General features: G+C 44.3%; 1 protein-coding gene and 1 pseudogene across 1 annotated transcript; both read right to left on the reverse strand.

Moving 5' to 3' along the window:
• Nucleotides 1-922: 922 nt before the first annotated feature.
• Nucleotides 923-10,049, reverse strand: LOC132765764 (zinc finger protein 737-like; annotated as a pseudogene).
• Nucleotides 10,050-15,242: 5,193 nt separating this feature from the next.
• LOC132765986 (zinc finger protein 93-like) lies at nucleotides 15,243-27,242 on the reverse strand. The gene is made up of 6 exons (XM_067465189.1): nucleotides 27,139-27,242; nucleotides 26,060-26,575; nucleotides 24,760-24,886; nucleotides 24,190-24,260; nucleotides 22,015-22,141; nucleotides 15,243-17,843 (listed from the first exon to the last, which is right to left on the reverse strand). Exons 2-6 carry the CDS (start codon nucleotides 26,447-26,449, stop codon nucleotides 16,156-16,158), a joined length of 2,403 nt encoding a protein of 800 aa, XP_067321290.1. The 5' UTR covers nucleotides 26,450-26,575; nucleotides 27,139-27,242; the 3' UTR covers nucleotides 15,243-16,155.
• Between the last annotated feature and the right edge of the window lie 294 nt (nucleotides 27,243-27,536).

A 27,536-nucleotide genomic window follows, 5' to 3' on the forward strand; every position in this document is an offset into this window, starting at 1 on the left:
ACTGCCAGGACAGAGAGCTTCATCTATGCTGATGATCATGCCATCACTGCTCTAGCAGGGAGCTTTGAGATGGTTGAACAGAAGCTCTCCGAAGCTATAGGTGCTATTACTGCCTATTACAGGGGAAACCAGCTGACATCCTAACACATCTAAAACACAGACCTGTGCTTTTCATCTTAAGAACAGACAAGCATCCTGAGCTCTGAGGATTACTGGGAAGGAATACCACTGGAGCATTGCAACACACCCAAATACCTGGGAGTTACTCTGGACCGTGCTCTGACCTACAAGAAGCACTGCCTGGATATCAAGCAAAAAGTGGGCACTAGAAATAATATCATACGAAAGCTGACTGGTACAACCTGGGGATCACAACCAGACATGGTGAAGACATCTGCCCTTGCGCTTTAATACTCTGCTGATGAGTATGCATGCCCAGACCGGGTGACTCGGAAGTCACTGAACAGAATTGCTCTGGCACCACGAGATGCAGAGTCAGCCTTAAGAAATGGGGCCACAAAGTGGAGTCCACGACATGCGAGTGTGGAGAAGAGCAAACCACAGACCACCTATTACAATGCAGCCTGAGCCCTGCCACTTGCATAATGGAGGACCTTCTTATAGCAAAACCAGAGGCACTCCAAGTGGACAGTTACTGGTCAAAGTACATTTAGTATAATGTCAAGTTTCTAAACTTCGTGTTTTTAAAAATACATTACAACTGTATCCTTGGTTCGCTCCTGATACGATAAATAAATGAAATACCTGGATTATTTGGCAATGTAGAAGGGGCCTCAGTCCCACTTCCCCATGTTTGTAGTGGTCTGCCATTAGACGATAATATCACATTGCATCAGTCATCAGATGATCACATGAGATATAAGGGACCCTAATGTTCCAATGAAGTGCACTTCTTTCTGGATTTCATATTCTGGTCATGTTTTTAATGTTTTCCTCTGCCAGACATTTCCTTTATTTCTGTTTTTAAGTAAATGTCTCTATGCCCCGAACTAGTTGGAAAGCTTGCATTTATTATACAAACATTAGGATTGTTAATCTACACGGAAACATTTGTTTCCCTACAGTACAAAACCAAAGGGCTTGAATTTTGCAAAACATATCAAACTTTTCATAGATAATTTGATTTGAATACTCATAATAGGTTATCATAGATTCAAATACTTCTATAAAACTGTACATTGTGCCAGGAGCAAGAAAACAGCCAGTAAATTGTAGCCAGAGATACAATTTGTACATCAAGGGAAAATAATAGTAGTGGAAACATCTTTTCCTCCGGCTTGGCCTCAAAAGAAGCACTGTGTTCCATTCTGGAATCCAGGCTGAAAAACAAAATTCACAAACCAGAAATTTGCATCCAAGGTGGTAAAGGAGCTAGAAACAAAGCTCAGAGGAACAGCTGATTGAAGTACATGTGGGTTTTTTTTTTCCAGAATAGGTGACATGACAATCATATTTAACTCTCTGAAGGATTGTTATTGGGAGCTTGTTTCTGTTGCTCAAGAACAGGACTTCAAACTTAAAGATTCAAATGACAAGCAAGGGAACTTCCCACACTCCTGGCATTGGCATGGCCTCTTCTGTGTGGAGTCTTTTGTTGCTCACCATTTGTGAATTGTCAGAAAAACATTTCCCACACTCCTGGCATTGGTATGCCATTCCTCCTCTGTGGGATCTCCAGTGATCTATAAGGGGGTATTCAGGAAAAAAAGACTTCCCACACTCCTGACATTTTTACCCTTTCTTTCCTGTGTGAAGTTTTTTATGCCTAATCAATTGTGAACTGTAAGCAAAACATTTCCCACACTCCTGGCATTGGTATGGCTTCTCTCCTGTGTGGACTCTTTTGTGGCTCACCAAGTGTGAACTGCGAGCAAAACATTTCCCACACTCCTGGCATTTGTATGGCGTCTCTCCTGTGTGGACTCTTTTGTGGGTCACCAATTGTGAACTGTAAGCAAAACATTTCCCACACTCCTGGCATTGGTACGGCTTCTCTCCTGTGTGGAGTCTTTTGTGGCTCACCAAGTGTGAACTGTAAGCAAAACATTTTCCACATTCCTGGCATTGGTATGGCTTCTCTCCTGTGTGGATTCTTTTGTGGCTCACCATTGCTGAACTGTCAGCAAAACATTTCCCACACACCGAGCATTGGTATGGCTTCTCTCCTGTGTGGAGTCTTTTGTGCTTCACCAAGTCTGAACTCTCGGCAAAACACTTCCCACATTCCTGGCATTGGTATGGCTTCTCTCCTGTGTGGAGCCTTTTGTGCCTCACCAAAGTTGAACTGTCAGCAAAACATTTCCCACACTCCTGGCATTGGTATGGCTTCTCTCCTGTGTGGACTCTTTTGTGGCTTATTAATTGTGAACTGTAAGCAAAACACTTCCCACACTCCTGGCATTGGTATGGCTTCTCTCCTGTGTGGAGTCTTTTGTGCCTGACCAAAGTTGAACTGTGAGCAAAACATTTCCCACACTCCTGGCATTGGTATGGCTTCTCTCCTGTGTGGAGTCTTTTGTGGCTCACCAATTGTGAACTGTCAGCAAAACATGCCGCAGACTCCTGACATCTATATGATGCCTGTCCTGTGTGAAATCTGTCATGTTTCACCAAGTGTGAACTCTGGATAAGAGATTTCTCACACTCCTGGCTTAAGAAATCCTCAGTTCCTTCCAAAATTCCTTCTTGGTTCATATGTGGTAATTTGTAATCAGCATCACATTTTGCTGATTCTTTCCAAAGATGGCTTTTCCCAGCATGAAGTGTCTTGTCAAGGACAGGTGCCATGTTTTTGGGAAAACATTGCCCACGTACATTGCATTTGTAGGGTCTTTCTCTGACAGAACCTCTGTCTTCTCTGTGGGTTTGCTGGTGTCTAGGAAGGTCCCCATTGTACTCAAAATGCTTTCTGTGTTTGGTGTATACATTGCTCGTCTTCCAGTTATCTGCTGTGAAGAAGAGGGAAGGAAGCAATCATTCCTCAGTGTGAGTGATAAGGACTCTAATGAAGTGGGGTACCAAGTGGATTGAAATGACCCTCAAAACAATGTAGACTTGGAGTAGAGTAAGTTATAAATGCTGTCCTCTCCCTACCCCATGTTCAGTAAGGATGGACACTGTTTGACTGCCTGGAGCCTCTAAGGCAGAAATGAGTAACATATGTTCCAGAGACTACCTGTTGCTCAGCCCTTCCTTTTCTGACTCCTTCCCTCTTGGGGAATGGATGCTTTCTCCTTTCATATTCAAACGCTTGCCTTTTTCTCTAGCTAAGATTTTCCCTCGCTACCAAGCATTTCACAATTGTTTCCTCCTTTTTATTTCTCTTTCCCAACCTCCAGTTCTAATGTGGGCCGATAATAGTAAAATAACTCTCCTCTATGACAGTAAATTACCACAACTCTGGTCAACTGTGGATATACAAACGTAACACCAGACCAGGTAGCACACCAGCAGAGTAAAGGTGAAAATCAACAGAGCACCAGAACTTGAAACCTACCAGTTAGTTTCTCCCCTAAACCTGAAAGAACTAAGAAAAGCTATTAAGCCACGATGGAGCAAATCAAACACTTGGGCCCCAAAGCCGAAAACTGGCTTTTGAAATTTTATAATCAGTGCTTGGCACAGAGACTATGAAGAAAACTAAGATCATTGCCATTTTACAACCTGATAAAGACACCTCCAATGCCAGGGAGTACCAACCAATCTCACTCTTATATCATAGAATCATAGAATCAAATAGAATCATAGAATCAAAGAGTTGGAAGAGACCTCATGGGCCATCCAGTCCAACCCCCTGCCAAGAAGCAGGAATATTGCATTCAAATCACCCCTGACAGATGGCCATCCAGCCTCTGCTTAAAAGCTGCCAAAGAAGGAACCTCCACCACACTCCGGGGCAGAGAGTTCCACTGCTGAACGGCTCTCACAGTCAGGAAGTTCTTCCTCATGTTCAGATGGAATCTCCTCTCTTGTAGTTTGAAGCCATTGTTCCGCGTCCTAGTCTCCAAGGAAGCAGAAAACAAGCTTGCTCCCTCCTCCCTGTGGCTTCCTCTCACATATTTATACATGGCTATCATATCTCCTCTCAGCCTTCTCTTCTTCAGGCTAAACATGCCCAGCTCCTTAAGCCGCTCCTCATAGGGCTTGTTCTCCAGACCCTTTATCATTTTAGTCACTCTCCTCTGGACACATTCCAGCTTGTCAATATCTCTCTTGAATTCAGTGGTATATGATACTCTGCTCTATGTTGAGTTCTGGCTGCGAGTATTATTTACTCAATTTAAAGAATATGAGAGGATGGTATAAAATCAATTGGGACCTGTTATTAAACCCCAGCTTATTGCACAACAAGCAGGTTTCAGACCCAGGGAAAAACTGTACAGCTCAAATCCTTAATCTGGCTGAGCACATTGAGGAAGGATATGAGAAAGGTTGCATTACTGGAACAGTTTTTGTTGACTTTATGGCAGCCTATGATACGGTGCAACATAGGAAAATGTTGCAGAAAGTCCACCACAGAAAGTCTACCATATTACCCAAGACTATGACTTTATAAAAACTGTCCAGACTCTCCTAGACAATGTCTGCTTCTATGTGGCATTTCAAGGCAGGAAAAGTATATGAAGGGGGCAAAAGAATGGTTTACCCCAAGGCAGCGTTCTGGCACCGACCTTCAGCCACCGCCACCACTCACAAAGAGCATTATATATGCTCATGACTTTGGCCTAACAACACAAGCAAAAGACTTTGAAACAGTCGAAATCCAACTAACTAATGCCTTGAAACATCTCTCCAGCTACTACAAATATAACCACCTGAAGCCTAACCCTGCCAAGACACAAGTGTGTGCTTTCCATCTACGTAATTGTGAAAGCAACAGGAAACTGAAGGTTACCTGGGAAGGCCAAGAGCTGGAACACCGTTCCCACTCTAAATATCTCGGCCTCATCTTAGACAGAAAGTTAACATTTAGGAAACACTGTGCAGAAACACTAAGAGATCTATATATTACTTATATGTCATATATTTCTAACATAAGCCCTGCCTTCAGTGACTGGGATGATTTAGGATATTGCTCCCATCAGAGAGCTGCTGATTGGGATACTGCATTTTGAAATAGAAATCCCCATCCGTGAGGGAGCCTTACCAAGAGAGTCCACAATCCTATGAATTTCCTCCATGATCTGCACGTGCAAGGCTTTCTGTTCAGAACTCAGGAGAGCCCACTCCTCCGGGGAGAAATGGACAGCCACGTCCTCAAAGGAGATTGGGCCCTGGGGAGAAAACATTTCCTTGTCACATAAGGACTATCAAGAAAAATAATTACAATCGCTTTAAAACAGATGTAGAATCAGAAATGGAATCTGGACATGTTCTTGGCCAAGGGTCCTCAAACTTTTTAAACAGAGGGCCAGTTCACAGTCCTACAAACTGTTGGAGGGCCGGATTATAATTTGAAAAAACATGAATGAATTCCTATGCACACTGCACATATCTTATTTGTAGTGAAAAAAAACCCACTTAAAATAATACAATTAAAATAAAGAACAATTTTAACAAATATAAACTTAATAGTATTTCAATTGGAAGTGTGAGCCTGCTTTTGGCTGATGAGATAGGGTTGTTGTTGTTGTTGTTGTGTGCTTTCAAGTCATTTCAGACAGGTTAGCCCTGAGTGAGGGCCGGGTAAATGACCTTGGAGGGTCGTATCCGGCCCTCAAGCCTTAGTTTGAGGACTCCTGTTCTAGGCTTTACTGTTTTGCCCAGAACGGGACACAGTGTTATTCCAGGTGAGGTCACAGTGTTATTCCAGGTGAGGTCACAGTGTTATTCCAGGAGATCACCATGACTTCCCTTAACCTTCATCACATTGAAGGATGTTAGGATTTCTGGGAGTTGAAGGCCAAAACTACGCCGAAGCTTGTTACAGAAAGTGGGCCAAAGCTAGCATCGCCTTGAGGAGAGTGAATAGGCCGAAGCCTGTTAAGAGTTATTGGGCCAAAGCTAGCGCGCCGTGAGGAGAGTGAATAGGTCGAAGCCTGTTAGAGTTATTGGGCCAAAGCTAGCACCGCCCTGAGGAGAGTGAGTAGGCCAAAGCTTGTTAGAGTTAGTATGCCAAAGCTAGCATCGCCCTGAGGAGAGTGAGTAGGCCAAAGCCTGTTAGAGTTAGTGGGCTAAAGCTAGCGTCACCCTGAGGAGAGTGAGTAGGCCGAAGCCTGTTAATGGGCCAAAGCTAGCATCGCCCTGAGGAGAGTGAGTAGGCCGAAGCTTGTAAGATTTATTGGGCAAAAGGTAGCATCGCCTTGAGGAGAGTGAGCAGACCGAAGCCTGTTAGAGTTAGTGGGATAAGCTAGCGTCGCCCTGAGGAGAGTGAATAGGCCGAAGCCTGTTAGAGTTAGTGTGCCAAAGCTAGCGTCGCCCTGAGGAGAGTGAGTAGGCCAAAGCCCACAGTTAGTGGGCCAAAGCTAGCATCGCCCTGAGGAGAGTGAGCAGGCCGTAGCCTGTTAGAGTTATTGGGCCAAAGCTGGTGTCACCCTGGGGAGAGTGAGTAGGCCGAAGCCTGTTAGAGTTAGTGGGCCAAAGCTAGCATCGCCCTGAGGAGAGTGAGCAGGCCGTAGCCTGTTAGAGTTATTGGGCCAAAGCTGGTGTCACCCTGGGGAGAGTGAGTAGGCCGAAGCCTGTTAGAGTTAGTGGGCCAAAGGTAGCGTCACCCTGAGGAGAGTGAATAGGCCGAAGCCTGTTAGAGTTAGTGGGTCAAAGTTAGCATTGCCGTGGGGAAGTGAGTAGGCCAAAGCCTGTTAGTGGGCCAAAACTAGTGTTACTCTGCTGTACATTTATGGGGAGGGTTTTTTGCTAATAAGCCCACTTGCCCAACAGAATCCTTCTGCTTACCTGATTCAGTTCCACTCCATCACAAAGAGGAAGAAATGACTGAGGATTCGGCAACAACATCATTCCAGCCCCTGAGAGAGAGAGCGAGGTTTGGAAAACTGAACACATAAACATGTCTGAGATGTTACACCTACGCTCCTAAAAAGAAACCTATCAGGAAATGCCCCTATGAACACAGAAACATTCAACAGCTCAATAATTTTTTTAAAAAAACTGACATTAAGACTGATATTTCAAATGTGATTTCTGTAGGTTATTGTACAAATGGTATGTCCAGGGGAGGGGCAGAGAGTGGGAGGGGGACAAAACAACAAATAATAAAAATATTTTAAAAATCAGCCCAGGAATAGGTAAAATTTTAGGGTTTATGACTTTGTCTCACAAGCAGTGCCGTGAATAGGTTGAATTGAAACTAGTACTGGGCTTGGTATTTCAATGGACTAAAGTTATTCTTCGTTGTCTATTTGTCTTCCAGTTCTATTTGTCTTCAGTTTCAGGTCTCATCTTAGCTTCAGATCCCCACCTAGGAAGATACTGTAGTGCTGAATTTTCAATCCTATTCAACTTTAGACTAATGCAGAAGTAGTGCAAGAAAGAAAACTGTAAATCACACTGAAATTACACCTTTTGCAATCAAATGCCTACATATATACTTACCTCAAGGCCAAAAGATCTGGCATATGGCCTTCTCAAGCTTAAACTGTGGATGTGCTACAATCCACATAGGGGGAATTTACACTGGCATAAAACACCAAAACTCCCAGAAGGGTTCCTTCTTACCCTCCAAGGTTGCAGCCACATCTCCTTCCTGCTTGAGCTCCTTCTGCCGGAGGCTCTGGGTGGTGTCTGGTGGAGGTTGCTCTGATGCAGGGACATTAGACTGGACTTCGATGCAGTTATTTTGGATCTGGAAAAGCACAAAGTATTCCAAAAGTAGTATGTAGAAAGTAAAAAAAACAAAAAACAAACAAACCTATGTATAGAAACTGTATGGACTTTTTAAAAATAATAACTCTGAGATGGCTACCTAGTTTAAAACAAGTGCCATACTCCCCCTCCCATTATTTTCAATGTGATATCTGGAGTCAACAAATTTGGGTAGAGTAGCAACCAAGCTTGAAGGAGATATGGAGGTGAGAGCAGGAGGGGTAGAGCAGGTGGGAAAAGAGGCCGAGGGAGCAGAGTCTGGCTTCTTCCTCACATCGGTCTCATCTTGGAAGAAAGGCAAGATGTAAGTCCCAAGTTGAGTGAAGCCAAGAGGCAATGCTCTCACCTGTCCGTCCTGCTTCTCGTCCTCTGCTCGACTCAGGAGGAAGCCTTCCGCCAGGGCCACCGCCTGGGAGGAGGTCTCTGCCCCACACTCTTGGACCCAGCTCCCCATCTCTGGGGGCAGGATGCTCAGGAACTGCTCCAGGATCACCAGGTCCAGCATCTCCGCCTTGGTGTGTTGCTCTGGCTTCAGCCACTGGCGGCAGAGAGAGTGGAGGCGGCTGCAAACCTCTCTGGGTCCCTCACCCTCTCGGAAGGAGGAATGCCTGAAGCGCTGGTGCTGTGTGTCTGAGATATAAAGGTCTACACTCTTGAACTTGTGTGTTGTTTTTCCCCAGGATGTTCCACTGCTCCCAAGTCCTGCTTCAGGTCCAGGTGAGTTGGGTTTCTCCATGCTGAAACCACTCTTTGATGAAGAAGCAAATTGGATCTAAGATGCTATTCCTCCCTCTTCTTTCTAGGGAAATTCCTCAACATGCTTTACTCCAAACATCACATTTCCTCTGAGAAAGAAAGGCAGAATTAGACAACAAGCTTCAGGGGGCTTTTTAATGAAGTGTAAAAATAAGTCCTTTATTTGGGTTGTTGTAGGTTTTTTCGGGTTATATGCCCATGTTCTAGAGGCCTTCTCTCCTGATGTTTCACCTGCATCTATGGCAAGCATCCTCAGAGGTAGTGAGGATGCTTGCCATAGATTCAGGTGAAATGTCAGGAGAGAATGCCTCTAGATCAATGGTTCTCAACCTGGGGTCCCCAGATGTTTTTGGCCTTCAACTCCCAGAAATCCTAACAGCTGGTAAACTAGCTGGGATTTCTGGGAGTTGTAGGCAAAAAACATCTGGGGACCCCATGTTGAGAACCACTGCTCTAGCTTCTAGAACATGGCCATATAGCCCAAAAAAACCTACAACAACCCAGTGATTACAGCCATGAAAGCTTTTGACAAGCCCTTTATTTATTTCAGACCCAGGTAATGCTGAATCCTCCTTTCACTTGGGCCTCTGCTTTTCCAGCCTCCAGACCAGTGATTTTCAACTGGTGAGTCCCCAGGTATTTTGGCCTTCAACGCCCAGAAATCCTAAACTGGTAAAGTGGTTGGGATTTCTGGGAATTGTGGGCCAAAACAGCTTTAGGTTTAGAACCACTGGTCTAGACTCACCTGGCCTCCCATTGACCTCCCATTCAGTCCCAACCCACACTGAACCCCCCCCCCCCCCACCGATTCCTTCAGCTGATGCTTCATGATCCATAGCATTTCTTGTAGAGAAGAACCAAGAGACTTTGAAACAATAGACAAAACTCAATACAACAACAGAAGTAAAATATTTGAGAATCCAGATGGCAAACAGAAACTGTGAATTATTTAAAAACTCAAGAGGGGAAATGAGGACCCAGAGAGGCAGGTGAGTAGGTGGGGAGGGGAAAGCCATGGGCCTCTCCCTGCCTGCCTCTCTCTCCTCCCAAAGTTTCCCCCAGTTGGAGAAGTGACAACCTCACAGTCTGTTGTGATGACCCCCAAATCCCATTTCCATCAGGCCCCCTTTTCTCCATGCTCCATCTCCTTTCAAGGAGGAGAGCTTAGAAAGTTGTTGTCTTCCTTGTTCAGTGTGTGACTCCGCATGGGTTGGAAAGCCAACCTGGGAGTGAAACAGGCCTTGGCCAACTCTGGCCTTCCTTCCAGGTGTTTTGGGCTTTAGCCCCTCTTTGGCCCTTTGGAGAAGGTCTGGGATCAAGACTCACCAGGAGAGGGAGGAGGAGGAGGAAAAAAAGAAGATGAAGGAGAAAAGAGACAGGCTGCAAGGAGGAGGAGGAGGAGGAAGAAGAGACCAAAGGGGCAAACTCCCTTCTCCCAGCCTGGCAAGAGAGGGTCAAGGGGAGGGAGTTTGGTTCCTAGAAGGACAGAAAAGGCAGGTATTAGGAGGCTCACCTCCTTCCTGCCTCTCTGGGAACCAAACCCCCTCTCCTTAACCCTTCCTTGCCCAGCGTTACACTGGAAGGAGGGGGAAAGAGCATTTCTTAAAAGCCTTATTATAACCAAAGGACTAGGGTCTGGAGAACAAGCCCTATGAGGAGCGACTTAAAGAGTTGGGCATGTTTGCCATGAAGAAGACAAGGCTGAGAGGAGACATTATAGCCTTGTATAAATATGTGTGGGGAAAGCATAGGGAGGAGGGAGCAGGCTTGTTTTCTGCTGCCATGGAGACAGAATGCAGAACAATGGCTTCAAACTACAAGAAAGGAGATTCCACCTGAACATTAGGAAGAATTTCCTGACTGTGAGAGCTGTTCAGCAGTGGAACTCTCTGCCCCAGAGTGTGGTGGAGGCTCCTTCTTTGGAGGCTTTTAAACAGAGGCTGGGTGGCCATCTGTCGGGGGTGCTTTGAATGTTTCTTGACAGGGGGTTGGACTTGATGGCCCATGAGATCAGTTCCAACTCTATGGTTCTATGACTAAAGATGATGGCAGAAATGTAGTCATGGAATAAAAATTCTGTATTTGAAAGGGTTAACAGAACTTAGAAATGCTGAAATGTTGAAATGCAAACCTAAAGAGAGGCTTGTCCCTTTCCTCTGGCCTGCAGAAGACCAAAAGCTAAGGGGAGATAATATATCTGGAAGACACAAGATGCTCTATTGTCAAGTACGCCCAGGGAGTACTCAGGGTGGGTTAACACCCAAAATGCTTATCTGTAACAATAATGTGTGTGTTTACGTAGTTTGTAGAAGGTTAGCAGTTAGAGACACTGAAGTACCAAAATATGAGAAAAACATGTTTTTGAATGGATGATCCGATAAGAGAGGTGTGTGCCCATGACACAGTGAAAAGACATGTATATAAGGTGACTGAAAGATCCAAATATCAGGGACAGCCTTTTTGAAGACACTGGTTTGTCTTGGTTGTTTCTCCCTGTGTGGCCACACTTGAAATAAAGAGATTTCTGCTTTACTTCTGGAGACTAGACTCTCTTCATATTGCTGCCCTCTGTGACGGACTCAGCAAGGACCCCAAGCAGGGGGTCCCCTACATTTTCATTGGATAGTTAGTTTGATATATTCTCTCCTTGTCAAACCCTTGCTCCCCACTGAACATTAAGGGGAATCCATCCATCCAGGGGCAAAGTAGAGCAGAGCCTCCATCTATAACAGAAAAGGAAGGTCTCAGCTTGGGGTCAAGTCCCAGGGCTCCCTTTTCCAAAGGAGGAGGAACACATATTTGGGTGGGAGATACAACCAAAGCACACACCACAAGCAGGCTCTTCCTTGCCCACAACCTTTGAGACATCCCCTGCTGCAATGGCTATTCTCCAAAGCAGCACTCTCCCAAGGCAAGGGAAGCTTAGTTCAGAGATTGGTTGGAAAAGTGTCACTGATTTCCACGTCTCTGTCTTTCACAGGACGATGACAATGGAGTGGCAAATATAGTGGAGTAAGTAGATATACCCAGCCTGTCCCCGGTACAACTGGCTGTAACTCATTGAGGTGCAGAATTTCATCCACCTTGTTTGAATGATAAGTAAAAGCCAGCATGGTGTTTTCAGATGCTTTAAAACAACTGATTTTTAAAGTAGATGCAACTGTTTGTAGTGTTGAGAGGAACGTGATATTAAAATGTGATTTTCTAATGATTGCAAGTCACAGATGTCATTTGCAGAGGCCTTGCTTGCCAGAAATTGCCGATGCTTAGTAAATGCTGCCACACAGAGAAGCTATTGTTCTCTATGCTTTCCATTGCTCAAGAATACAAGTTGCTAGATAATCCTGCACACCGACACTCTCTAATTTCTCACAGGCATGTAGAGAAGCAACATACAAGTAGATAAGCCAACCAGTGACTTCACAGCTCAGGGTCAAACATTTGAACGGTACTATTGTTATTAGGCTTCTGCTGTTAGAAAGGTTTGAAGAACCAATACAATTCCATAATGGTCAGCAAAGGCCATTGAGATGATTGATTTCTGAAGACCAATCAAACTTTGCCTTCTGTTTTTAATGAATGTCATAAATATCAATACAAACTAACTTTAGGTTGGACAAACCTTTTGATTGCATCCTTATATGCATGTTTTGTTACTATTGCTGTCGGCCTGTGGAAAGGGGTGATTTTCTCTCGGATTTGGATTTATGGAATATCTTAGTCTTTTTGCCCCTACAGTGTATATTTATAGTTAATTTATGTTCCAGCATGGAATGCATGCCGTATATATGTTGTGCTTTGCTCTGAGTCCCCTTCAGGGTGAGAAAGGCAGAATATAAATGTTTCAAATAATTAATAAATAAACGGTGCTCCATGCAGTCATTCTGGCCACATGACCTTGGAGGTGTCTATGGACAATGCCAGCTCTTTGGCTTAGAAATGGAGATGAGCACCAACCCCCAGAGTCAGACACAACCGGACTTAATGTCAGGGGAAAATCTTTACCTTTACCTGAATAAATAAAACAAAAATAGAACCCACAATACATTTGGCATGCTTGAGGTTTTGATGGCACACTTGATATCTAACTTACGCCTTTGCTCCTCAATCCATTTACCTGGTTGGAGATGGAAAATGGCAATACTGGTCCCTGCACACTGTGAAACACAGAAATTGTGGCTTAATGTAAAATAAACCATGTGTAGTTCACATTTGATTAGCCCACACACTGTCTTGCCAGAGAAAGAACACGTGCCATGCAGGTGAACAATAAATTAGGTTTAATGACTATGTTTTAAGTGGCATTCAGTCTTGCTGGAGTTGTAAGCGCCTTGAGTCCCACTACTGCAGAGGTTCCCAGCCTGTGGTCCGTGGACCACCAGTGGTCTGCAAGAACTAAAATATGGTCCGCGACCTCACCGTTACTACACCATTGCAACAAGAGAGACTTGTCTTGTGAAACCCTCTTATAGTGCCGAAGTGTATTAAATATGGTTTTCTGTGGGTGAGCAGATGGTGACTACTGGATAGCGTATGTTCTGTATCAGAAAGTAGAGCTGATGTGGTCTATCCAATGCAATTTTCTGCCTCAGCACCCCTCAAAACACCCCAAATTGAATCTAAAACATTTCTAACCTTTTTGGTACTAATGTTGGAGAGTGGTCCCTGGTCATCAAAAGGCTGAGAATCACTGCCCTACAGGGGTGGAAAAGGCAGGGTATAAATGAAGCAAATAATAAATAAAGAAGAAAGAAAAAGGAAGGAAATGAAAGGAAGGAAAAGTTGGGAAGAAAGAAAAGGAAGGAAGAGGGAAGAAAGGAAAAAGAAAGGGAGAGGAAGAAAGAAAAGGATGAGAGAGGAAAAGAACAAAAAAAGAGGATGAGAAGGAAAGAAGGTAGTAAGAGAAGAAAGAAAAGAGAGAAGTAGGATGGAATGGAAAAAAGGATAGGAAAGAAAATGGAAGAGGGAGAGATGGATGACATGACAGGAGACAGGAAGGGAAGAAAGAAAAGGAAGTGAGGGAAGGGTGGAAGGGAGAGAAGGAAGGAAAGAAAAGGAAGGAAGGACTAGTTGGAAAGGATCGAAAAGAAGGTTTCAAAGGGCGTCACAGGTGTGGAGGGGTTGGCACAGCCCGGTGGTGCAGAAATGGCTCTGACGAGGCAGCGGGCAAAGGCTTTACCAGCGGCAGTAGGAGCGGAGGAGGCAAAGGCAAAGGCTTCTTAGGGAAGGCAGGGAGGCTAGTCCGTGCTCCTGCTGCTTCTCCTATGAAATGTAATATAAATGGGTTCCTGAATAAGTACATATAACAAAAATACCACTTAGAGTAAACAATAATAGAATTCAACAAGCAGTTATATAGACATGTTGTACTGTTCAATTTCACAGTGATGTCAAACAATATTGTGTAAATTTTGGTACAGTCTCTTTAGAATAATATCAATGTCGTATCTTATGTTGAGTAGTTTATAGATCAGCCATCCACTACATACAACAAAAATGCCACTTATACATAAAGTAAACAATAATGGAATTCCACAAGCAGTTATAGAGACATGTTGCACTGTTCAATTTCACAGTGATGTCAAACACTATTATGTAAATTCTGGTATAGTCTCTTTAGAATAATATCAATGTCGTATCTTCTTATGTTGAGTAGCTTATAGATCAGCCGTCCACGACCGGTTTCGGCCTATCTCAGGCCTTCTTCTGGTGGAAAGGTTATACACTTGAGAATTTGTTCTCCTCAGGAGATACAGATTTTTGGCTCATAGAATCAAAGAGTTGGAAGAGGCCTCATGGGCCATCCAGTCCAACCCCCTGCCAAGAAGCAGGAATATTGCATTCAAATCACCCCTGACAGATGGCCATCCAGCCTCTGTTTAAAAGCTTCCAAAGAAGGAGCCTCCACCACACTCCGGGGCAGAGAGTTCCACTGCTGAACGGCTCTCACAGTCAGGAAGTTCTTCCTCATGTTCAGATGGAATCTCCTCTCTTGTAGTTTGAAGCCATTGTTCCATTGCGTCCTAGTCTCCAGGGAAGCAGAAAACAAGCTTGCTCCCTCCTCCCTGTGGCTTCCTCTCACATATTTATACATGGCTATCATATCCCCTCTCAGCCTTCTCTTCTTCAGGCTAAACATGCCCAGCTCCTTAAGCCGCTCCTCATAGGGCTTGTTCTCCAGACCCTTTATCATTTTAGTCGCTCTCCTCTGGACACATTCCAGCTTGTCAATATCTCTCTTGAATTCAGTGGTATATGATACTCTGCTCTATGTTGAGTTCTGGCTGCGAGTATTATTTACTCAATTTACACAATATTGTTTCACATCACTGTGAAATTGAACAGTACATGTCTATATAACTCCTTGTTGAATTCTATTATTGTTTACTGCATGTGTAAGTGGTATTTTTGTTATATGTGCTTCTCCTGTGAACACATGCCTGCCCACACTTTATCGTCTTACACAAATGTAATTTAGCCAAAAAAGGTGTGCCTTAGATTCGCGTAAATACAGTAATCTCTTTCCTGGTAATTATATTTTCTCAAGCAATTGGAAGTGACTAGTTAGGAAGCAAAATAGAGTAAATTCCAGACTATAACAAAATCAATAATATATAACATTGGTGATTTAAAAATAACAACAAGGCTGGTATTTTTCAGTTTAATGTGGATGAAAAGTGTGTGCTCCAGGAGCAGAGAAACATCTAGTAAATGCTAGCCAGAGATATAATTTGCACAAGGGAAATAATAGTGCAAGTATCGTTTCTTTTGGCTTGGCCTCAACAGAAGCAGTGTGTTCAATTCTGAGATCCCAGTTGAAAAACAAAATACACAAACTGGAAATTTGCAACCAAGGTAGTAAAAGAGCTGGAAATGAAGCCCAGAGGAACAAGTGTTGGAAGTACATATGGTTTCTTTTTAAAATACGTGACATGACAGTTGTATTTACCCTCTGAAGGATTGTCACAGGGAGCTTGTTTTCTGCTGCTCCAGACAACAGGACCTCCAACTTAGGGATTCAAAAGACAAGAAAGGGGAAGCTATCAAATCTTATGATATGGGTGTCCAGAGTAGCCAAAGAGATCTCCAAAACAGTCCCAAGTCAAAAAAAGCAAGAAAACTGAGTTTGAAACTAAGAAGAGAATTGTCTAAGATAGGAGTCCAAAGTCAAGCCAGGTGGTACTGGAAGCCAAGGGAATAACACGCATTCATCATGAAATGCTGAATGTATAGTCTATACCACAATGACCAGAACGTGCAATTTCTCTGTTACAACTCATTATATTAGTTTTCTCCCAGCGCTTTGGATGATGTATCTCCTGCTGTACGTAGTCTGTGATAGTTCAAAGGTATGAACCCCCCCCCCCCAATTTCCCAAACGGCTAGCATATCTATATTTTTTAGACTATGTGTGTTCTCTGGTGCTTGTTAAGGGATAAAGTCACCAAGTAAAACATTTCCCATACTTCTGGCACTTTTACCATTTCTTTCCTGTGTGTAGTATTTTGTGGTACTCCAAGCATGAACTGCAAACAAAACATTTCAACACTCCTGGCATATCTATGGCTTCTGTGCTGTGTGAAGTCCTTTGTGCCTCACCAAGTCTGAACTGCAAGCAAAACATTCTCCACACTCCTGGCATTGGTATGACTTCTCTCCTGTGTGGAGTCTTTTGTGCTTCGCCAAGGCTGAACTTTGAACAAAACATTTCCCACACTCTAGACATTGGAATGGCTTCTCTCCTGTATGGAGTCTTTTGTGACTCACCAATGCTGAATTGTCAGCAAAACATTTCCCACACTCCTGGCATTGGTATGGCTTCTCTCCTGTGTGGAGTCTTTTGTGCCTCACCAGGGCTGAAGGGTCAGAAAAACATTTCCCACACTCTTGGCATTGGTATGGCTTCTCTCCTGTGTGGAATCTTTTGTGCCTCACCAGGGCTGAACTGTCAGCAAAACATTTCCCACACTCCTGGCATTGGTATGGCTTCTCTCCTGTGTGGAGTCTTTTGTGCTTCACCAAGTCTGCACTGAGAGCAAAACATTTCCCACACTCCTGGCACTGGTATGGCTTCTCTCCAGAGTGGAGTCTTTTGTGCCTCACAAAGTGTGAACTGTATGCAAAACATTTCCCACAGTCCTGGCATTGGTATGGCTTCTCTCCTGTGTGTAGTCTTTTGTGGATTATCAATTGTGAACTGTAAGCAAAACATTTCCCACACTCCTGGCATAGGTATGATTTCTCTCCTGTGTGGAGTCTTTTGTGGCTCACCAATTGTGAACTGTAAGCAAAACACTTCCCATACTCCTGGCATTGGTATGGCTTCTCTCCTGTGTGGAGTCTTTTATGGCTCACCAAGGCTGAACTGTGAGCAAAACATTTCCCACACTCTTGGCATTGGTATGGCTTCTCTCCTGTGTGGACTCTTTTGTGGCTTACCAAGTGTGAACTGTCAGCAAAACATTTCCCGCACTCCTGGCATTGGTATGGCTTCTCTCCTGTGTGGAGTCTTTTGTGTTTCACCAGGGCTGAACTGTCAGCAAAACATTTCCCACACTCCTGGCATTGATATGGCTTCTCTCCTGTGTGGAGTCTTTTATGCTTCACCAAGTCTGCACTGCGAGCAAAACATTTACCACACTCCTGGCATTGGTATGGCTTCTCACCTGTATGGAGTTTTGTGTGTGTCATCAAGTGTGAACTGTATGCAAAACATTTCCCACACTCCTGGCATTGGTATGGCTTCTCTCCTGTGTGGACTCTTTTGTGGCTTATTAATTGTGAACTGTAAGCAAAACATTTCCCACATTCCTGGCATTGGTATGGCTTCTCTCCTGTGTGGACTCTCTTGTGGCTTATTAATTGTGAACTGTCAACAAAAAATTTCCCATACTCCTGGCATTGGTATTGTTCCTGTCCTATGGGAAATCCCTCATGTTTCACCAAGCTTATGAAATCCTCGGTTCCCTCAAAGATTTCTTTTTGGCACAAATCTGGCAATGTGTAATCAACCACACATTTTGCTGATACTTTCCATTGAAAATAGCTCTTCCCGGCATGGAGTGTCTTGTGAAGCACAAGTGCCACATTTTGCGTAAAACATTGTCCACATTCATTGCATTTGTAGGGCCTTTCTCTGGCAGAATTTTCATTTTCACTCTGGGCTTCCTGGTGTCTACAAAGGCCCCCGTTGTGCCCAAAATGCGTCCTGCATTTGGTGCGTACATTGTTCTTCTCCCAGTTGTCTACTGTGAAGAAGAAGAAAAGAAACAATCATTCCTAAGTGTGAGTTCACAGCAGCCTTCCCCAGAAAAGACACAGGACGCCAATCCGTAATCAATCAGGAAACCTTTACTACTGGACACACATACACAACGAAAGCCAGGATTGGCATACAGACGCAAGTCAACCCTTATATACCCTCCCCCGCATTCGAATCCCCTCTTCCCGCCGACTGAGGATCCTGCTCAATATTCCCCGCCAAACCACCAACTGCCCTTTCCAAGGCCACCAGCTGCAAGTCCTTATCGGTTCTCCATGTCAGGAATCTGGTTTTTTGCGCCACCATCCAAGGCCAGGAAACCGAATCCTGACACCTAAGCATGATTGATAAGGATTCTAAGTGGTATAAGAAGTGGATTGAAAATATCCTTAAAACAACAGAGACATGGAGGAAAAGAAGATATGTGTTGTTGCTCCACCCCTTGTTCAATAAAGATGAACACTGTTTGACTGCCTAGAACCTCTAAGCCAGAGATTAGTAACATATGCTCCAGAGCAGGCATCTTTTTGTCTTTGGCCCACATTGTGGGTCCAGCCAGGAGGGCTGGGCCAGGAGGGAGGGCAGCTGGGCACATGCTGAGTGGGACAGGCGTGGGAGGGGAAGGCCTGGGAAAGGGCAGGCCCAGGAGTTGTGAGGCAAGGCCTGGGTCATCTTCAGGTTGTCCTCCTGGCATAAGGATGGGGCTGCCCACCCCATCCTTATGCCAGGAAGAAAATATGTGGCTATTGCCTCAATACTCCTCCTCTTTTTAAAATGTTTTTATTGTTTTATAGTGTATACAGGAAACAAAACAAATGAACCAAAGAAAAAAAATGAAAAAATATATGCAAAAAATGGCAAAAGAGTGTACATTCAGTGCTCATTAAACATATGAACAATCAGACTTGGCTGTACAATTATACCTTAACATTTCTTAGCCTTCTATCCCCCCACCTGTGAACCTCACCCCATGACCTCTGAAGCCTCTCAAAGAAGGATTATAGAACTAACCAGCAACAACCCATATATCTTCTTTCACTGAATCCCCTTTATGGCAATCTTCAAGTTTAACTTGTCTTCTTTTCCAGATACCCAAGTGCCAGCCTCCACTTGTTTGCAAATTCTTTATTATTTCCTCCACTGCTGCTATTTATCAGTTTGGCCATTGCTTGCTTGCTGGAACACCTCAGCAAGCAAGAGTCCAAAAGTGGCAGACTCAAACCCAGAACCTCAACCAATGGCTGATACCAAACGAGAGACTCCCCCCTGGGCATACAGAGGACTGGGCGACTTGGAAGACGCTGAACAGACTGCGCTCTGGCATCACGAGATGCAGAGCCAACCTTCAGAAATGGGACTACAAAGTGGAATCCTTGACATGCGAGTGTGGAGAAGAGCAAACCACTGACCACCTGCTGCAATGCAACCTGAGCCCTGCCACATGCACAATGGAGGACCTTCTTGCAGCAACACCAGAAGCACTCCAAGTGGCCAGATACTGGTCAAAGGACATTTAATCAACTACCAAACTCACAAATTGTGTATTTTGTCTATTTGTTTGCTTTGTTCTGTTAGAAATGCAATATAATTGACTGGTTGCCCTGACCCGACAAATAAATAAAGCTTGGCCATTTGAATGTAATCTACTAATTTATCTCTCCAATCTGTAATAGATAACTCCATCCTTACACAGGGAGGGGGGCAAGACACACGGTGGCCAGGAGCACACCAGAGGGCACTCCTTTCTGTATACAGATGTGTGGGCCACAGCATTCTTATACCAAGAGGACAGGGAAAATGAGGAGGGCCTGAGGTAAGTGCCCCAGGGGCCGGATGCGGCCCATGTGTGCTCCAGAGGCTATATGTTGCTCTGCTCAGCCTGGTTTTGTATTCTGTCTCCTTCTCTCTGAGGGAATGGATGCCTTTTCCCCTCACATTCAAATGCTTGCCTTTTCCTCTTGCTACCATCTATTTCACAATCGTTCCCTCCTTTTTATTTCTCTCCCCAAAACCTCCAGATCTCTCTTCCCATGCTCCAATGTAGAGGATCCCATACTAAATTTTGGAGTATTGCAGATATTGTTACGCTTTTACCATCAACTACTGAATGGGACTCTTACAGTTTTTGGAAGCTGGCTGTAAATATGAGTTCCAAAGGGATAGAATTGCCTGACAAAGTTGGGAATATGCAAGATAGTGACTGGAAAGAGTAAGCGCAGAACAAAGATGAAGGCAGACAAGGTAACAAAAAAAAAAATGTCTGTAGGACTCAGCCAGATATATCGGTATCCATGTAGCACCACACTTGAGAGAGAGGAGATTGCTTCCAAACTATCCTGGTTTGTGAGGAATGACAGGACTGCACGCCAGAGGGAAGAGCTGCTGATAAATCCAGATGCTGCAATAACAGAGACTTCTTGGACTATCCCTTTGTCCCTGTGGACTAACCCCTTCCTCCATCACAGACACGACTTGTGGAACAAGGGAGAGAGCCTTCTCTGCTGTGGCCCCCCAGCCATGGAACTCATTAACTGGTGAGATTAGGCAAGCCCCTGCCCTAGCAGCCTTCAAGGACCTAAAACGGCTCTTCCGATATGCCTTTGGAGAGTGACCATATACAGGGTGAGACAGCATAACTTCCTTTTTTCAAAACTTAATAAAACCCATTGTATGAATCAGAAATTTTTATTTTTTTATAACGTAGGTGCATACCTAAAGTTTTGTTTTACGTCGTTTTGAAGATCAAATTAGGTAGGTGGCGTCCCCCATTCTCCATACACTGAGTAAACCGATTTCTGCCTTTGGCATGACTCTTGCCAGCATAGCAGGAGCCCTGTAGCTGTGAAATAATCTGGCATGCTTGGACTTGACTCCAGTTATGGACATCTTCCCACTGGAGTCCAAACTGGTGGTAAAATTGCTGTTGCTCAGGCACCAAGTCAGTTAAAAACTTGTGTGCCAGGTGCGACCATACCTTGAGAAGCCAGACTTGGCCATGGTGGTCTATGCCTTGGTTGCATGCCATCTAGACTACTGTAACAGGCTCTATGTGGGGCTGCCCCTGAAGAGTACCGAGAAACTGCAATTAGTCCAAAGAGCTGCAGCCAGGCTGCTCACAGGTGCTGGACCTGGGAGCACACAACTCCACTGCTACAGCACCTTCACTGGCTGCCAATTTGTTTCCGAGCCCAATTCAAGGTGCTAGTTTTGACCAATAAAGCCCTAAACGGTTGAGGTCCAACTTACTTATTTAACCACATCGCCTCATACCAACCTGCCCGATCCTTAAAATTGTCAGGCTCTCTCCCTCTCTTCTTTCATGAATCGGCTAAAAACTTTTTTTAAAATTACAACAGCAAAACAACAGAGTTGAAACAATCAAACATATCTAATCACCTCTCAACAAAAGATTGCCCCAGGCACTGCCAGGCCATCAAATGCTAATCAAGGTGGTCAGTTGAAACATTCACAGCTAGCTCCAACATACAAGAGTTCTTTGCCCCACCCTGGTCATTCCACAGATATATAAACCCATTTTCCTAGTTCCAACAGACCTCACTACCTCTGACGATGCTTGCCATAGATGCAGGCGAAAAGTCAAGAGAGAATGCCTCTAGAACATGGCCATATAGCCCGAAAAAGCCTACAACAACCCAGTGATTCTGGCCATGAAAGCCTTCGACAATACATAAAAACTTTTTTGTTTGGGCAGGCCTTTATTTATTTATTTACAGTATTTATATACCATATTTCTCACCCCTGGGGGGACTCAAAGCAGGCCTTCAGCAAAGACATATAGACAAGTGCCAGAAAGTGCCATAATTTTATCAACTGGAGTGAAGTGTAATGTAACTCGACAAGATGCCACATGACTGTATCTAGCTTTTTAATAGTTTAGGATTTTTATGTTTATTGATTGTTTCATTTGATTTATATATACGTTCAGATTGACGTTTGTATGATATTAATATGGTGTAAGCTGCTTTGGGGAGAAAAGTGGGATATAAATTATTATTACTATTATTATTATTATTATTATTACTCTTATGTTATATATTTCTAACATAAGTTCTGCCTTGAGGACCCTCAGCGACTGTGATGATTTAGGATAATACTGCATTTTGAAATAGAAATCCCCACCAATAAGGGAGCCTTACCAAGAGAGTCCACCATCCCATGAATCTCCTCCATGATCTGCCCGTGCAAGGCTTTCTGACCCGGATTCAGGAGAGCCCACTCCTCCAGGGAGAAATGGACAGCCACGTCCTCAAAGGCGATTGGGCCCTGGTGGAAAAAGGAAACATTTCCTTCTCACATAAGGGCTATCAAGGAAAATAATTACAAGAAAACCTTTAAAGTAGATTCACATTCCTGCTGGCTCCCTGTCGGCCGTGGCCACTCCCAGCTCCTTCAAAATCAAACCAGTCCCTTCAAGGATACCATTCATCCACCTTGCCCTTGGTCGGCCCTTCTTCCTTTTTCCTTCCATTTTCCCCAGCATCATTGTCTTCTCTAAACTTTCCTGTCTTCTCATTATGTGGCCAAAGTACTTCATCTTTGCCTCTAATATCCTTCCCGCAACTAAAATTAGCTGCTTCATAGTAGTATCTGAAGTCTGGCAAAGCCAGTCCCCCTCTGTCTTTCCCATCAATCAGGTTCCTGTAAGCCAGTGGTTCTCAACCTGTGGGTCCCCAGATATTTTGGCCTTCAACTCCCAGAAATCCTAACAGCTGGTAAACCAAGTGGGATTGCTGGGAGTTGTAGGCAAAACACCTAGGGACCCACAAGTTACGCACCAGTGCTGTAAGCCATTCTGGATTGTTTGCCTTTCCAAATGAATTTGACCCCTTCTCCATTTCCCCAACACCTTTACTCCCTTAATAATCAGTAAATTTTGAAACAGAAACAACATTTTGGGTAATACCATCGTTTTTATAACTGCTATCCTCCCTAAACAGGAAAGTTGAAGTCTTTGCCCATTTTCAAGATCTCCTTTGATCTTCTTCCATGCTTTGTCATGATTATTTAGGTAAAGTTTACTATTTTTGTTAGCCATACTCTGATATATTTTACTTTTGGAACTACTTTACAATCAGTTCATTTCTCCAGTTCAACAATATTGATTTTAGATAGGTTCTTAGTTAGAAATACCGATTTCTCCTTAGCACACTGCTAAATTTGTTGATAATCTCCATTAAAGTGTGTGTGGTTCTTAAAGGGTCCCTTAAGAAACAGACCACATCACCTGCAAACACCTTCCCATTAAATTCATACCCTTTTACTTTAACACCTTTAATTTCACTAGCTTCTCTAATTCTGCTGTTAAAATTTCTAGGCTGAAGGTTTAGCACAGCTGGTAAATCATCAGCAGTTCTAAATCTATTAACCAAAAGGCTGCAAGTTTGAAGCCCCAGGTTGGCGTGAGTTGCCAACTGTCAGCCTAGCTCATTGTTTACCTAAGCAATTCTAAAACAGCTTTAGCTGTGATTAGAGAAATTAGGTACCGCTAAAAGCAGGTGGAGGTGTTTTACGACACCATAAGGAAAGAAGATCAGAAAATGCTGGGTGACCAAAAGCAAGGAGGAAGTCCTGACAGATCTTCGTCATAGAGGATAGAGCAACAGCACCCCCTGGACTCGAGCCCAACCTTCCATGGCACCTCCTTCTGTTCTTCTGTCTGTGTATTGTCTATACAAAGTGGCATTGAATGTTTGCCGTGTATGTGTACTGTGATCTGCCCTGAGTCCCCTTCGGGGTGAGAAGGGTGGAATATAAATAAAGTGTTATTATTATATTATTAATATCCAAATAAACAATAGAGGAGAGAGGAATTAGCCTTGCCATGTCCCTTTTTTAATTTCTATATAATTTGACATTTGGTCGTTTACTTTAAACTTGGCCCTTTGTCTTGAATAAATAGCTCCTCTGGCCTTTCTAAAGTGTTGCCCCGCTCTAAAATAGTCCAGTACTTTAATCATATAGTCCCACTCTGCATTATCAAATGCTTTCTCTGCATCTAAGAATAGTAACATGATCTCTCCGCTTGGGTCTTGTTCAGCATTCTCTATTATCTCTACCACCATCCACACCGTCCCCTCTTTTCATTTCTTACACATGTTCCTTTTAAATCTTAGCTCAGATTAAATTCTTTGAACATCAATTATGGTTTCTTTAGATTTCTCTTAGTTTTTCCTTCTTGTTGGCACAGTTTGCAAGTTTAAGAAACTCCCATTCAATCTTGTCTGTTCCAAGAGATGTTTGATGATTAAGCCTGGGAGAAATGACCCCATAGGCATCTCCAGTCCTCCTCTCCCAGGAATCCTTCTGCTTACCTGATTCAGTTCTACTTCATCACAAAGCGGAAGGAACGACTGATGATTCGGCAACAACATCATTTCAGCCCCTAAGAGAGAGAGTCAAGGTGTGGAAAGCTGATCACATTAACATGTCCCAGAGGTTACAATTACAGTCCTAAAAAGAAATGACCCTATCAACACAGAAGCATTCTCCAGCCCAAGAATATGTAAAAATTTTGAGTTTACGACTTTTTTTATCTCAAGCAATGTTTTAAGTAGCTTGGATTGAAACTAGTATTGGGCTTGGTATTTCAATTATTCTAAAGTTATTCTTTGTTGTCTGTGTTTCTCTCAGATCACTTTCATGGCTCATCTTAGCCCTATAGCCCACCTGAGAAGATACTGAAGGGCTGATATTTCAGTCCCACCCAACAGTATGCAAACGTAGAAGTATAACAATAAAGAAAACTGCAAATCACACTGAAATTACATCTTCTGTAACCAAATGCCTACCTATACACTAATCTCAAGGCCAAATGTGCACAGTCTCAATCTCAAATATATTGTGGATAAAATCCCAAAACTTCCGGAAGGGTTCCTTCTTACCCTCCAAGGTTGTAGCCCAGTCTTCTTCCTGCTTGAGGACTATCTGCTGGAGACTCTGGGTGGCGTCTGATAGATGTTTCTCTGATTCAGAGGCATCAGGCAGGATATCAATGCAGTTACTTTGGGCCTGGAATTGCAAAGAGTATACGAGAAGTAATAAAGAGAAAGATTAGGAAAGGATTTTTTTCCAAATGTACAAAAACTGCTTTCAGAGATTGGCCATTTTGCTCCTCCCATCATTTTCAATACAATGTCTAGAGTCAATAATTTTGAGTAGAGCAGTGGTTCTCAACCTTCCTAATGCCGTGACCCCTTAGTGCAGTTCATCACGTGTTGGTGACCCCCAACCATAACATTATTTACATTAGTACTTCGTCACTGTAATTTTGCTACTGTTATGAATCGTAATGTAAATATCTGATATGGATGTATTCTCATTCACCAAATTTGACACAAATAGCCAATATGCCCAAATTTGAAAACTGGTGGGGTTGGGTGGATTCATTTTGTCATTTGGGAGTTGTAGTGGCTGGGATTTATAGTTAACCTATAATCAAAGAGCATTCTGAACTCCACTAACAAAAGAATCATTTGGCACACAGAACTCCCAAGAACTAGAGAGAGTACTGGAAGGGTTTTCGGGCATGGACCTCGAGTTTGGGAGTTGTAGTTCACCTACATCCAGAGAGCACTGTGGATTCAAACAGTGATGGATCTGGACCAAACTTGGCATGAATACTTAAAATGCCCAAATGTGAACACTAGTGGAGTTTGGGGAAAATAGGCCTTGACATTTGGGAGTTGTAATTGCTGGGATTTATAGTTCACCTATAATCAAATAGCACTCTGAACCCAGCCCAAAATGGATCTGCACCGAACTTGGCACACTACCGACATGGCCAGCATTAACTACTGGTGGGGTTGGGGGGGGGGGTTGTTTTTGAATTCTGGGGGTTGTCATTCACCAACACCAACAAGGATGAGGACAGGCAGAGAGATCTTCAGCCTTCTCTGCCAAAACAGTTCCTAAGACCATCAGAAATATGGTCTTAGGAACTGAAACCCCCTCATGCCCCCTCATGGGTCCCGACCCCCAAGTTGAGAAACACTGGAGTAGAGGAACAACCAAGCTTACAGTAGATATGGAGGTGATAGAAGGAGGGGTAGAGCAGGTGGGAAAAGAGGCTGAGGGAGCAGAGTCCAGCTTCTCCCTCACATGGGTCCCATCTTGGAAGGAAGGCAGGATGTATGTTTAATCTCTCCATCAGTCCCAAGGTAAGTAAAGAGGCAATGCTCTCACCTGTCCTTCCTGCTTCTCATCTTCTGCCTGACTCAGGAGGAAGCCTTCCGCCAGGGCCACCGCCTGGGAAGAGGTCTCTGCCCCACACTCTCGGACCCAGCTCCCCATCTCTGGGGGCAGGATGCTCAGGAACTGCTCCAGGATCACCAGGTCCAGCATCTCCGCCTTGGTGTGTTGCTCTGGCTTCAGCCACTGGCGGCAGAGAGAGTGGAGGCGGCTGCAAACCTCTCTGGGTCCCTCGCCCTCTCGGAAGGAGGAATGCCTGAAGCGCTGGCACTGTATGTCCAAGCTATAAAGGTCCTCACTCTGGGACTTATGTGTAGTCTTTCCCCAGTATGCTCCACTGCTCAAAAGTCCCGCTTCAGGTCCAGGTGAGTTGGGTCTCTCCATGTTGGAACCACTCTTTGATGAAGAAGCAAACTGGACCCAAGATGCTCTTCCTCCTTCTTCTCTCAAGGGAAAGAAATCCTTGAACAGGCTCGACTACAAAATTCTCAGCCAACACTCACATTTCCTCTGTGAAAGAAAGGCAGAATTAGACAACAGGATTCAAGAGGCTTTTTCTTGGAGATTATAAACCAAGCCCTATATTTCTTTCAGAGCTAGGTAATGCTGGTCCTCTGTTTCTCCAGACCCACCTGGCCTCCCATTGAGCTCCCATTCAGCCCCAACCCATACTAAATCCCCCTGTGATTCCTTCACCGGATGCTTCATGATCCATAGCCTTTCTTGTAGAGAAGAACCAAGAGACTTTGAAACAAGAGACAAAAAGTGACGTAACAACTAAAGTAACATATTTGGAATTTCAGATGACAAGCTGAAACTGAATTGTTTAAAACTTATGGGGCAAAAAGAGGAGCCAGAGAGGCAGGGGAGTGGGTGGGGAGGGGAAAGCCCTGGGCCTCTCTCTCTCTGCCTGCCTCTCCTCCTAAAGATCCCCTGGTTGGAGAAGTCTGTTGTGAAGACCCCCAACCCCATGTGAGTCCAGGCCTGGGCCCACTCTGGCCCTCCCTCAAGGTGTGGTGGGCTTCTGCCCCTCTTCCGCCCTTTGGAGGAGAAGGTCTGGGAAGAAAAGTCACCAGAAGGAGAGGAAGAAGGAGGAGGAAGAAGAGGCCAAAGGCACAGACTTCCCTCTCCCAGCCGGGCAAGGAGGGGTGAAGGGGAGTGAGTTTGGTTTCTAGAGGAACAGGAAAGGCGGGTATGAGGAGGCCCACTTCCTTCCTGCCTCTCTGGGAAGCAAACACCCTCCCCTTAACCCTTCCTTGCCCAGCATTACATTGGAAGGAGGGGGAAAGAGCATCTCTCCAAAGCCCTGGAACCAAAGGACTCAAGATGAAGGCAGAGACAGAGTCATGGAAGAAACACTCTTAGATATATTCTCTCCCTGCCACACCCTTCCTTCCAGGGCTCACTTTTCCCAAGGAGGAGGAACACAGACTTGGGTGGGAGAGACAGCCAAAGCACCCAACACAAGCAG

Source organism: Anolis sagrei, chromosome 2, assembly GCF_037176765.1.
Source record: "Anolis sagrei isolate rAnoSag1 chromosome 2, rAnoSag1.mat, whole genome shotgun sequence".
NCBI classification, from domain to species: Eukaryota; Metazoa; Chordata; class Lepidosauria; order Squamata; family Dactyloidae; genus Anolis; species Anolis sagrei.

Coding starts and splice junctions, on each gene's coding strand:
- LOC132765986 (XM_067465189.1), bottom strand. CDS start 26,449: ATGGAGAGACCCAACTCACCTGGACCTGAAGCGGGACTTTTGAGCAGT. Junction 24,261..24,759: donor CTGGGCTACAACCTTGGAGG/GTAAGAAGGAAC, acceptor TCTCTCTCTTAG/GGGCTGAAATGATGTTGTTG. Junction 22,142..24,189: donor ATGAAGTAGAACTGAATCAG/GTAAGCAGAAGG, acceptor TTTTTCCACCAG/GGCCCAATCGCCTTTGAGGA.